Here is a 13389-nt window from a genome sequence, read left to right as displayed (position 1 = left end):
ATAAAATTATGTAAAAGATTGTAAAAATAATTGTATGTATATCATTTTCTACCAAAAAAGTTACTGCACAATTTATTTCAATCCTCACATATACTACCTTTCATTATCATATACGAATCTTATCAGTTCTTTTAAAAAGAAGTAACCCAAAATAAGGGAAGAAGTTGAATGGGAATTATGAATTTACTATAGTGTTATGAAAATGCTAGATGCAATAGACAAATTTTAAAATTTAAACAATGATAAAGATATAATCAATACACAATTTTGAGAAAAAGCTATAACTATAAAGAGAAATTTTAAAATTAAACTTATAAATTAGTGTGATTTCATGTGATACGTTAGGTCTAATTTAGATAGTGAGATGAGATGAGCTGGCTTTATATGAAAGTTGAATAAAATATTATTATAGTATTATTTTTTAATATTATTATTGTTTTGAGATTTATATCCAAATGAGACCTAAATCTACATTACAATAAAAATCATTTTACAATCTAATTTATCATATAAATTATGTCAATTCATGAGTTTTATTTTTGTGAAAACTCATGGTTAAAATATTTTTCCATAATTTTTGTATAACTAACAAAATATTATTTTTCTAACGATTCTTAATTTTTTGTGTTTGAAATTTGAATTAAAAAAATATTATTTATGATGAAGTGGGACTCGTACAAATCTTGCAAAATGCTTCAAAGCCAATGAGAAGTTGACAACACTTCTAGAGCATTAACATTGTCTTCGTCAAAGTTATCTCCAAAATTTGATAAAAATATTAATATTATATTATTTTAGCTATTTGAATCCAAAACCTCTTTAACCATAATCTTATATTGGATTAGCTATTGAATTCATCACAATGATAATATTATATTATTTTTTAAGAAATTTTTTTGTTCATATTTTACAATTAAACTAATCATATGTTAATTAATAATTTAATTTGATTCTTACATTATTATTACAAAACGGTCTTTGTTTTTAGGATACTGGATAAAATCACAACTTTCTACACTATTATGGGATACTGCATGCACAAAATTGAAGAATATTCGTATAGATTAAACGTCTGTTAGAGATTAAATGAAAATAAAAAAATTCGTTGGAGATTAAACGTGAATAAAAAATAAATTTACTTAATAAACAGTAATCTTTTAAATTTAAAGAAATCCGTCTATTTATTGTAACTCAAAATTTTCCATTTATCATTTTGACTCATCAATCCAAATATATTTTGATAAAATTTATTATATTTTATATTTAGTTAGATAATGCCAATGCTAACATGGACATGGCCTTTGATGTGGTCTGTCTATAGACTATTCACTATCGCGCACATGGTTGACAATCTCAATGACTTAAAGACAAGAAGAAGCTCACTACCTTCCCAAAGTATCATCTGCCGTACACACAAGGTGTATGGTTTGACTTTTTTAGCTTCTCCTTCGCTCACCCAAAATCTTATTGGTTCTTGACTGGGGAAGATAGCGACATCCACAATTGTCCCTTTTATGTGTAGGTCACAGCATACGTAGACATTCTGGGCTGTCATGTTTCTGACCCCCGATTTCTCCAGCCCATGTTTCCGGTCGAGTTTTGTCAAGGACTAGAAATTTTGAGAGATAAGCTCTAGGCTTGTTTGTTGAGTTTTCTTTCTTCAACTGAGGTCCAACTGTTTGACCCAAACAATTCAAATTAGAAAATCGAGATGAGTAAACGAAGCATGAAAGCTCTTAGATGTTTCCCATCTGGCTTACCAAGATATGGGGGTTAAACGTTTGAGTTTCAGCACTTTCTGCATGTTGGGTTTCGCCATTTTTCCTTAGCTCCCAAATGCTTTCTTTTTTCAAGCATTCTTCTTCTTCTTCTTCATCATCATCATCATCACCATCTTCTTCTTCTTTGAAATCTTCATCTCCTTCTGTTTCTGCTCCGACGCACGGTGATGGTGCTTTACCCACGAGGCGGGGACAAACACAATCGTTTACCCAGAGGCGGCTCACTCGGCAGAGGAAGCTCCGGCACCCCAGCGACCGAGACCTCGGCTTGCAGTTGAGTGAAGGGTCGTATTTATCGCCGCCTGGTTCGCCCAAGAAATCGCATTCATGGGGTGAATCGGAGCACTGGTCATGCTCAGCGGTGCCGCAAAGGTTGCCGCTTCCTGAATTGTCTTCAAGTTGGAGACCAGAGTCAACGGCATTGAATTCAGGGCATGCTCGTCTCGGATCACCGAAAGAAGGGTCGGCCTCTTCCTTGGGGAGGTAGAAAGCTTATCCTTCTTTGCCTTCCTTTTAGGTGTTGAGATATATGAACCATTTCTGTTGGACTTCCATGTCTTCTCTTCTGCAATTAATTTTATTGTTTCTTATTCTTTGACAAACAGGTAGTTGTTTATTTTGTTCATTTGTTTTGTCATGAAGTACGTTGTTATGCGGTTGATTCTTAAGATAATGTGTAGTGAGTCTTGTTGCTGCAGTTGATCTTGCTGTCTATTATTTTTCGATTGTTAATTGTAGAAGATGATATAAAGAGGAAGAAAGGTAAAGAGTCATAGAATAAAGATTACTTCGGAAACGGACTGAGGAAAAGCAACGGAAAAGAAGAGTTTGAGAAAGACAGAGAGCGTGCGCGTAGCTGAAAGTAATCGACTTCCAATCTCTGTGTCACTCATGGGGGGGCATATAGAGAAATAGGCTGTTTGAGACCCACTTCGGGTTTTCTTCAGTACTGCAAAATGGTAGCGAGAACACCACAAAAGCAGACGAAAATGGTAGCGTCTCTCAATCCGGCCCTACTCAGAGAAACTGGAAAAAAGCTGGATAGGTGTATGGCTAGGTTGCAGGAGCTGCAGTATACCGTGGCAGGCGGGACAAAGGTGATCTCCGGGGTGAGTCTCAGCCCTTGAAGTACCAGAGGCTATCTGAGGACTAGTCTCAGGTGCAAGCAAGAGTCTGTAAGGATCAAGAATGCTGCTTCCAAGATATCTCCAGGGAAGTTTCCAGCTCCTCAACTAGCAGGTGAGTGGCGCAGGATGTCATTACCAGCAATATTTGTAGGAGAAACAGTTGGGAGAAATTCTACAAGCAAGCCAATTTGCGAGAGAAATAGCAGCAGCAGTTGCCAACAAAACCACCCTTGAAGATCCAAAAACTCCGGTAACTCATCGGAGAAACCAGAAGCCACAACTCGAAAACACGGAATTAAGGAGCAGAAGAAAGAGGGAGAAGCAAAACAAGTTGCAATTAATTCGATCGGAGTCTGATTCACCATCACTCCAAAGGGCGCGATCACGAATCAACTTCAAGGTTTCTTCACCTCCAAAGGTCAGAGAACCGGGAAAAGAAAACAACCGATACTTGGCAAATAGGGTATCCCCAAAGAATAGGCCGTGGGTGAAAAAGACCGTTCTATTCCCCAACCCATTGTTCCTGTCTACAGCTTCTGCAAAGCAACAGAATTTCTGCAAGACAGGGTCTCCCGTTACAGCAAGAAACAAAGAGACACCACATAAGTTCTTGATTAAGTCCCCGTCCTCGGCTTCTTCCAAGTTTCAAGTCAAGATCAAGAGCCCGCCGGTGGTGGGGTCTCTTTCTCCGACAAGGCCTAAGAGCTTGACCCAGAAGTCACCAAAGATGTCAGCTGCCTCGAAATTTCGCCGGTCTTTCTCTCCTTCGAGACTGGCAACCAGATTGGCGTCTCCATTGAGGAGCACAAAGATTGTCCTTTGCTTTTGTGGGCTTCTCGCTACCATTTTGCAGTACTGAGGAAAACCCGAAGTGGGTCTCAAACCTATTTCTCTATATGCCCCCCCATGAGTGACTCAGAGATTGGAAGTCGATTACTTTCAGCTACGCACACGCTCTCTGTCTCTCTCAAACTCTTCTTTGCTTTTCCTCAGTCCGACCTTTCTTCCTCTTTATATCATCTTCTACAATTAATAATCGAAAAATAATAGACAGCAAGATCAACTGCAGCAACAAGACTCACTACACATTATCTTAAGAATCAACCGCATAACGACGTACTTTTTTTTTTTGATAGAAAAAAAAAATGAACAAATGAATAAGAAAAAGTAAACAAATGAACAAAATAAACAACTACCTGTTTGTCAAAGAATAAGACAAAGTAAACTTGTTTGAGCAATCGATTTGTTTTTGCATGAATATTGGAGCAGTTTGTGATTCTTTCTTATATTTTTGGGTAAGTAGTCTGTGATTCTTTCTTGTCCATAGTTTTTTCTTTCAAAACAAAAAAAAAAAAGTCATAGAATAAAGAGGAAGTGTCAAAATTTTGAGTTCTAAATTTCATAGTATTATAAAGATGACTTTTCGAATAAATTTGGCATGTTTGGATAATGAGATGAGAATTATGTGAATAGTAGTGAAATAGTTGAAGTTAAGATGTTTTATTAGATTTTGGAAAATGAGAGAGAAAATGTTGAATAAAAATATTGTTTGAATATATTTTTTAATGTTATTTTTGTTTTGAAATTTGAGAAAATTGTATTGTTTTGTTTGGAAGTTTGAAAAAATTATAATAGTTAGGTAATGATTAGATGAAAAAGTTGAAGATTTGAAATTGAAAAAATGTTTTGTGTTTGAGTGATGTTTAGTACAGAAATTATAAGAAATTATGAGATAACTTTCCAAGCAACCCCCTAAAACTTAGATAATGAAATTTATTGAGATTTAACATAAAAATGATGATGTGGCTCAACAAGAGCGACGCTCCAGCTTTGAAAATTTTATTTGTTATAAATTGAATCTATTTTCTGAGTCATGATTGAATTACAGGACAATGGAAAGTTTAACAAATAACATGCTTTATGTATCTGATATAGGTCTATTCTATCACGTTATTCATCTGTTATGGTAACTTTTGCTCTACTAAACAATCAGGAAGAACGTAGATAATGTTGCCATGATTTCAACAAAACTTACTCTAGCAATTATTACATGAGATTCTTCCTAGATGTAAATGTCGAATCCAATAATTAATACTTGAAGCTGAATATTCCTGCCAGGAGCTGTCAGACAAGTGTTTTTTCAAGTCCTGTTGTTAGCCCTCAAAGACAAAACGCTCGGGAGCTTTTTCCCACTTGTGTGACCCCAAGTTCACTCAAGTTTTCAAACAATTATTGTCGAGGATTCTTTCAAGATTTAAATGATGAATGTGTCAATGGAAACTTCAGCCTGAAAGTTCCTGCTAGGAGTGCTCCCACTAGTGTTTTTTCAAGTCCTGCTGGGAGCCCACGAAGATTAAGTTCTAGGGATCTCTTTCCTTCTTCTCTGGCTTTTCAAGAATATCAGCATAACCATGTTGGTTGTTATTCAAATGTGCAACCAACGAGAACCATGCCTGGTCCTGATCAGTCTCCTCTACATGGCCCAATACTCCAAAGTTCCCATCCCTCACACAAAAGTCCAAACAGAACTGTGTTTCCTTCACACCATAAATTTGTATCAGAGAGTTATGTGGAAAGGCCTGAGATCAGTGCCCACCCTTTGCCACTTCCTCCAGGAGCAGTACTATCACCACAATCGTCTATGCAACCACAATCAACTACCACCATACAGCATGTGATCGAACAACCATGCGTATCATCTTTTACAGGTCAATGGATAAAAGGAAAACTCATTGGGCGTGGTACATTTGGAAGCGTATACCTTGCAACCAATAGGTATGCGACCTTGTAAAGTTATGATGATTGATTCTCAACTGTCTTCTACAGCTAACATTTCCTTATTTATATGTCAGAGAGTCTGGAGCTTTATGTGCAATGAAGGAAGTTGATCTCATTCCTGATGATCCTAAATCTCTTGAATGTGTAAAGCAGTTGGAGCAGGTACTTGCTAGACTTCTTTAATTTGCGACTTTCTGTAGAACTTGACTATAAATGTATAATGAAAAATGAAGATATATGGTGCCAGACCCAATTAGCTGATGAAGAATTCATGGAACCATCCCCAGCCAGTTGGGATTAAGTATTAATTTAGTTAAGTTTCTATAACAATTTGATAAGGGGAAGAACATGGTTGGTTCTTACAACATGAAATGTAAGCCTTTGAGCTGCATAATGGCCCTAACTCTAGGCTCCAATAAATGGCATTTTCAACGACTATTTACACTCTTGCATAGTTTCCTTTCCCTGGTGCTCAAGACCTAAGACCACTTGTCTCTCTCTATGAAAATCCCGCATGGCAAAATTACAGCAATCACCAATGTTCTCTGGGGTTTTCAGTTCATGCTTTTACTTATTCTATTTCTTGTATAGAGGACTTGCAAAGAGACCTTATCTCAGTTCTAGATTTGTAGATGTTCCAATTGTCTTTCTAATTTTCTACTTCCATTATTAATCATATTTGTTGCACCAGGAAATAAAAATCCTCAGTCAACTAAAGCACCCAAACATTGTGCAGTATTTTGGCAGTGAGATAGTGAGTATTTCTTCAGTACTTGTTATATCATATTGGTTATACCAGTTGCTTCTCATTGTTCACAAATCTGACTAATTAAATGTTTATGACCAGAATGATGATCGCTTTTACATATACTTGGAGTATGTTCATCCTGGATCAATAAATAAATATGTAAATGAACATTGCGGAGCTATTACCGAATCTGTGATTCGCCATTTCACTCGCCATATTCTCTCTGGGTTGGCTTTCTTGCATAGCACAAAGACGATCCATAGGTAATTATCATGTTTTATATCAAGGGAAAAGACTCGAATTGTACGTTTACTTCTCTGCTAACCATGATATTTCGTAAACCAAAATTTTGATAAAAATGTGGAAAAACTGAATTTCGTGAAAGCAAACCCATGATTAACGGCTTCTTTGGAAATTAGGCAGAGCACTGATTGGTCTTGTTACGGAGATTACAAGGAACACATATTTTAAAGTTATATCTGCCCAGTCTTCAGTAAAACAATTGCTGGAGGAATTTGGTTGCTTTTGTTTATTTGAAGTTTTGATGACTTGCATGATTGTGCTCTACAGGGATATCAAAGGTGCAAATTTGCTTGTTGATGCATCCGGCATCGTTAAACTTGCAGATTTTGGGCTATCTAAACATGTAAGTTTTAAATTTAGGTTGAATACACTTTCACCCCTCAACTACCAAGTGTTTTAAACGATGCATTTCAAGTACCATAACTGACGCATTGCACCCACCAAGTTCTTCCAACTATCAAATAACACCATCCGTTAAGATCAGATGCCACATTATGTCACATTGCTTGTTTTTTGTCATTTTAGCGGTTAAATTTTGAAGAAGGGTCCTAATTGCTAGTTTCGAGTAGTTTTAGGGTGTAATGTGTCAGTTTTGGTAGTTTAAGGAGAAAATGAAAACACTTGATAGTTAAGACTTTAGAGGTAAAAAGTGTATTAACACTTGGTTATAGATTGGACATGATTTTGTACTTCCAACCTAATTAGAAGAAGGTTGTGGTTCCAAACTAGGTTTAATGACAGTTCGTGTTAAATGGTTCAAACACATGATAAAATGTATTGTCCCTTATTACAACTCCCTCAAGCTAGTGTGAATATTGCATCTGTGGTATTTCCTGTGGTGAGCATTGGTCTACAAATATTTCCTGCACAATTTTATTTCAGCATAATCAGGGCCACACATTTTTACTTGGTTCGTTTCTTTGAAATTATGATCCACTTCTTCACTCTTGGTTTTTGAGATAACTTGGAGTTTTTTTTTTTCCTTTATTTTCTTTCTTTCTTTCTTTAGTTTTTTTTTTTTTTTTTTTTTTTTTGTTTCATACTTGAACCTTGTCTCTAACCAGCTTACAGGAGAATCATATAATCTTTCTTTGAAGGGTAGTCCATACTGGATGGCTCCAGAGGTACTTCCCTATGCAATTGGACATGAGTTTTGTAATTAGCTTGTACCTTTTATTTCTACATCTAATTCTGATTCTATTGTGCAGGTCATGCAAGCTGCAATGCAAAATAGTAAAAATCCTAACCTTGCTTTGGCTGTTGACATATGGAGTTTGGGTTGCACCATCATCGAAATGCTGAACGGAAAACCCCCTTGGTGTGAGTTTTCAGGGGTGAGGACATTGTAAAACTTGTTATGCTTTTTGTTGTGACATTTGAAGCTTGTAAAATGTTTTGCTATACACTATTGTTCATGTGCTCAGCATGAATTCAAGTTACCTCTGACATGAATGGACCTAACAAAGAATCACCCTTGTGTTGAGGAATTTCTTGTGGTTAATCTTTGGACGTGTAACTGATTGTTTCTACTATTCCATTTTCAAGGGAAAATACAAAATAAAAGTAGAAAGGAACCTGCATTTGGCCTTGCAACATTTTTTTCTTACTATACTTGCCTTTTGGGTAACATGACCCTAGTTTCACAAGAATGCATTTAGAGATTGAGATCTTGAAAGGGTGTTTGCAAGTCTGTCTTTATTTGTGAAATGGTTCTCATTTCCTATCTAGTTTATGGAAGCTTGTATTTATAAATTGTGTGGGGAATTCAGAGTATCCTTTCCCTATTTACATGCATTGTGGGTTTAATATGTTCTACTTCCAGGTGGCATTGAAAAACTGTAAACTAACATCTGGTTCATTTTTCAATATTATTAACATGCTATTGTTGATGACCCTTGGCATCTGCTGATGTCTTCAATTTGCATGGTATCAATGGACATTGGCTAGTTTTCCATAAATTTTTTTTTTTTTTTTACAACAATGTTGAGATAGTGCTCACTTGTTTTCTTTCTTCAACCATGTATCCTAATCATCCTTGGACATGCCCATCTTCATTTTACAAAACTTTTGCAAAGTGTGTCTGTGTTCATACTTTCGGGTTTTAACTATCCTAACTTTCTTCAATTCTTCAGCCTCAAGCTATGTTCAAAGTTTTGAATAGATCCCCACTCATTCCGGAAACATTATCCGCAGAGGGAAAGGATTTCCTCCAACAGTGTTTTCGAAGGAATCCTGCAGAGCGGCCAACAGCTAATAAGCTACTAGAGCATCCTTTCGTACAAAATTCACATGATCATAATGTTTCAGTCTGTTTGCAGGCATTTTCTACTGTTGATTTTATGGTAAGTATACTATAGGTCCTTGATGAATAGCAATAATGACATCCAGATGTAATGACAACCCAACCCTAACCCTGCAAGAAAAAGAATAAAAAAGAATGAAAAAGAATGATAAGGAGAAACAAATGCATGATTGATCCAAAGATTCCTAAATTGGTCAACATCTCAAACTGTTGTTGAAAGTTTACTTACATGTTTTATATCCATGTGTGATCTTCTAGGATAAACGACATACCATTGCAGATGACAAGGAGAATAAAGATGTGATGTCAATCGGCACACGAATCATGAGCAGGAATCTGCCCTTTATTGGGTAAAAATTCTTAACAGAACTACTTGGATTGTATTTGTTCAGTTACTAAATTGCTCTTGCTGGCTACTCAATTTGGCTCGCAATGTAACTGACTTTCGATATTTTTCTCTTAGTGCAACCTGCCAACATTATGGTTCTTGTAAGTGCCCTAAGGCTTTCTATCATCCTCCATCCGCGCCTCAAGCTTTCCCTGGCCTATCTACGACAGAGTGTACTCGGAGTTCACATAGTTGCAGCCCTTCAAATATTTTCAACAATGTGTCCCTTGGCACTGTCAACAACCATTCACTTGCGCATACAAGGATTCATGGAAGGGAAGTTTCACACCTCTGAAGTATTTTTATACTTGACTTAGATTGGGAATGGAACTATGGTCCTCTTAGTGTACAACTGGGCAAAGGGCAGCAGTTGGTTGGAAGAGACGGTTCTGGGACTTCTGATGGAGATCTTTGCATTGTCATTTAGAGCTTTCTTCTGTACCTTTGATCTAGAAGAGGTTCAATTTACCATATATGAATCTTTGCTGCCTCTTTTGGCCTTACAAGGCCTTTACCAGGAAAGGAAGCAAGTTCAGCTGGCAATTGAGAGTTGTTTTGTCTGTGATTCTTCGCTAAAGCTGCGGATTTGAACTAATACAATAGTTCATACTTCTGGAAAATAGAAAAGACCTCAAATAGATAGAAAAATTAGGAAGATGGTAAAATTAGGATAAAGTAACTTTTCTGCATGACATTGTAACACCTGGACCCAATCAAACTCAATTTTTATTTATTTATTTTATTTATTTTATTTTTTTCACGCGTTAACTTTCCGCACATTTTATTTTTCCGTTTATTTTTCACTCCTAAGTTTTCCTCTCGTCCTCGGCATGCATGGTCGTGCACGTTTCTAGTGTATTTTTATCCACTCCATGCAAACGCACGACTCTTTTTTTTCTTTCATCCGCACGCAAGTCTCCCTTATATCTCTAAGATTTTCACCTCACATATATATAGACACACATATATTATCTCATGCTTATACAAACTATCCAAACACTTGCCGCCGCACCACCTTAGGGTATTCTTTGCCCAGCCAAGCGTAGCCAGCCACGGTTTCCCCCGGTTGTAGAATCGCAAGCCCCAGCCTCCATCCCCTCAGTTTCTTGCACCCCATACCGAAAGTCACCCCACGAAAGCCCAGCCCTCCGTCGTCCGTACTGCCGCTACACTAGTGCACCCTCTTGTAAGCATTTGATCAACCAACCCACAACCCAGTACGCCACCACCCCTATCTCGGAAACTCAGCGAGTTATACCCCTGTTCTTGCTCTTCAAAACAGAGCACTTCATTTTTCTGCACCGTGAGACGGGTTTTTATCACCAAGCCGCTGCCACCCCTCCTTTCGAGTTTCCAGCGTGTTTGCACCGCCGTCCTCCGTGAATCAACCACTAGTGTAACGCCCCAAACCCAAATGGTCTGGAGACTTACTACCTGTCTCTTAAGAACTTATTTTCCAACACAACTAAAATAAAACTCAAATTTTTAATAGCAAAACTCAATATCAAGAGTTCTAAATAACCACCTTGAAAACTTCACAAAGTCATTACTGCAACTAAAATAAACTAAGGAGTCCGTAATCTCTCGGTAGTCATAACAACCCAACCAATAATTTCATAAATCTTACTGAAACTCAAGATATTAATAAAACTCAAAGACATTAAAACTAAGAACACCAGAAGTCCTTCTTCTACCAACATCTCCTCAACTTAAACACAAACAGCAATCTAATCCAGGTCCTCATTTGAACTCTCCACATCATCTGAGAAATATTATAATGATAGGGGGTGAGTTATCAACAACTCAGTAAGCAGAAATCATATGCTAGCGTGCAAACATGAGCATTTACAAAGTAGAGCATGCAGAACAAAATATTTTCCAGAGTTATCATGCGGAACAGAACATATTTTCAAAAATAACAGAGCGATGGTTTTAAGACAAGTAAAACCCATAGTGCTTTGGCATAACATAAACTGAGTATCATCATTAGATCAAAACATAGCAGAGACCATGTTTCACCCCCGTGGTAGGGTTGTGCTAATCCCGGTGGCCAAACCAGGCAGAGACAGAGGTGAAATCTTTCCTTTATTCTTCTCAAAGCCCCGAGTGTGCACACAGGAAAGACCACAATAAAACCACTTTGTTTCCAAAGTGGGTGCACTCAGAGACAGAGAGTTGGTACCAACCCAAACAGAGCAGAGCATAACAGAGCAGAGCAGAGCAAAGAAGAGACAGAGTCAGATGCGAAAACCAGTACACCATGCCAAAGGTTTTCAGATGTTATATCAAAATAATACAGAGTATCAAAACAGAATCAGACAGTTTACACACACTGAACACAAAAGTCAGAACATCTTTTCAAATAAATGCACAACTTTTCATATTCTCAATATCACTCATTTTTCAGATTTCAGAAATCACATGACAGAATTTAGCTTATGTCTACACAATGCATGTCAGAACATATTTTTCTTTTTTTCGTACAGATTTCATGAGTATGCAAATAAACGACTGAGGTTGGTTTTGTTTTTTCCAAGTTCTCATTTCACCACAAAAATATGCAAAGTTTTCAGAAAATCAACCTCAGTCTCAAATAATTCGTGTAAGGCCTAGCATAGGATCTCCGCTTACCTGACTCCTGCAGCGCATTATCTATGACTTGAATACGGTCTCTATCCGTCTCGTCACCTATTCATAAAAAAAAATATAAACTAAATATTAAAGTCCAACAACACAAAATTGGTCCTAGACAACCTAAGACCCAATTTCTAGACTATAATTCAGCAAGTTTAATCCAACTCAAACAACCAAATAACAATCTGGACAGCCCACACTTCGACCCAAAAATATGCTATACCAATCTTAGTATTGTCCAATACAAGCATCAAAACCAATGTCAACTCCGATTATCACTAACTCACACTTATTTCAGCAGCTCATACTCCCAAGCAATCGTCAACAATTTAACCAGGACGACACTACACACTACACTAAACCCTTCTAAACATTTCCAAAACACCAAACCAATAATCCAAAAAATATATCATCACCTCCTAAAAATCATCAATATTCATCATGACCAACGTCAAACTCAAAACACCAATATTTAAATCCGAAACAGCCAACAAATTTCATAGCATCAACCAATCTCACACAAACAACTCTATCATCCAATCCAACCGATCTCCTTACTCCTCGGACTCAGTCCGGCACAACCAACACAATAAATATGAATTAGCACAGAAATACATTTAAATATCAAAAGTTCTTTGGAAAAATACTTACAATGCTATAATATAATTTTTAAAAGATCACAGAGGTGCTAGATGCGGCAACGCAGCAACAAAACAGTGCCAAATGCACTATGGCCGTGGGTCTCAAAAACTCACTTTTGAACGGGTGTAAACGAAGACCCGAGATTGATAGGGTAGGGCTTAGGGATGTCGGTGAAGCTAGTGGTGGTGATGGTTGGCCGTGGGTGGCGGCGCAATAGGCGGTTGAAGTGCAAAAACACCCAAAACGGAAATATTGATGGTGGGGCTTCACCGGTGACAGATCGGAGGTGGGGTTAGGTCCATTGGGTTGCTAGGAGGTCGAGGATGATGTGGAGAAGAGATGGTGGCCGGAGGTGGCGCGACGGCGGTGCAGCGGTGTAAGGAATGCCGCGGCTTCGTGTGGTGCTTGGAGGCTAACGGCGGCGCTGCTAGGGCTGGAAACCGGAGGGGGAGGTCGCCGGTGGGTGGGGGTGCTGGGAAGCCGGGCGGTGTCGACCACCGCCGGCGCACGGTGGCGCTGGGGTGAGAAGGAGGATCGGACGAAGAGAGAGAGGGAGGGGGTTGCAGCGCGTGGGAGAGCCAGGGGAAGAAAGAAGAAAGAAAAAAATAAAAAAGAAGAGAAAAGAAAAGAAGAAAAAGAAAAAGGAAAAGGAAGAAAAGAAAAGAGGAAAGAGAAAATGTAGGGAA

At 37.8% G+C, this 13389-nt stretch overlaps 1 protein-coding gene and 1 pseudogene across 2 annotated transcripts; both read left to right on the top strand.

Annotated features, from left to right (window-relative positions):
* Positions 1–1514: 1514 nt before the first annotated feature.
* LOC121245015 (mitogen-activated protein kinase kinase kinase 5-like) lies at positions 1515–9949 on the top strand. Of its 2 annotated transcripts, XM_041143289.1 has the most exons (11): positions 1516–2264; positions 5027–5683; positions 5761–5848; positions 6378–6440; positions 6534–6697; positions 7005–7080; positions 7802–7861; positions 7946–8071; positions 8870–9079; positions 9298–9389; positions 9503–9949. In XM_041143289.1, the coding sequence occupies exons 1-11, from the start codon at positions 1837–1839 to the stop codon at positions 9720–9722; spliced, it is 2184 nt and encodes a 727-aa protein (XP_040999223.1). In that variant the 5' UTR covers positions 1516–1836; the 3' UTR covers positions 9723–9949. The 2 variants fall into 2 exon arrangements, with proteins under 2 accessions (XP_040999224.1, XP_040999223.1); XM_041143290.1 differs by lacking the exon at positions 8870–9079 and having other exon boundaries at positions 1515–2264.
* LOC121245016 lies at positions 2376–3839 on the top strand (annotated as a pseudogene).
* Positions 9950–13389: the final 3440 nt, after the last annotated feature.

This window comes from Juglans microcarpa x Juglans regia, chromosome 8S (genome assembly GCF_004785595.1).
Source record: "Juglans microcarpa x Juglans regia isolate MS1-56 chromosome 8S, Jm3101_v1.0, whole genome shotgun sequence".
In the NCBI taxonomy this organism is placed as follows: Eukaryota; Viridiplantae; Streptophyta; class Magnoliopsida; order Fagales; family Juglandaceae; genus Juglans; species Juglans microcarpa x Juglans regia.
The sequence above is the reverse complement of the archived record's forward strand: the minus strand, read 5'-3'. Positions and strand labels throughout refer to the sequence as shown.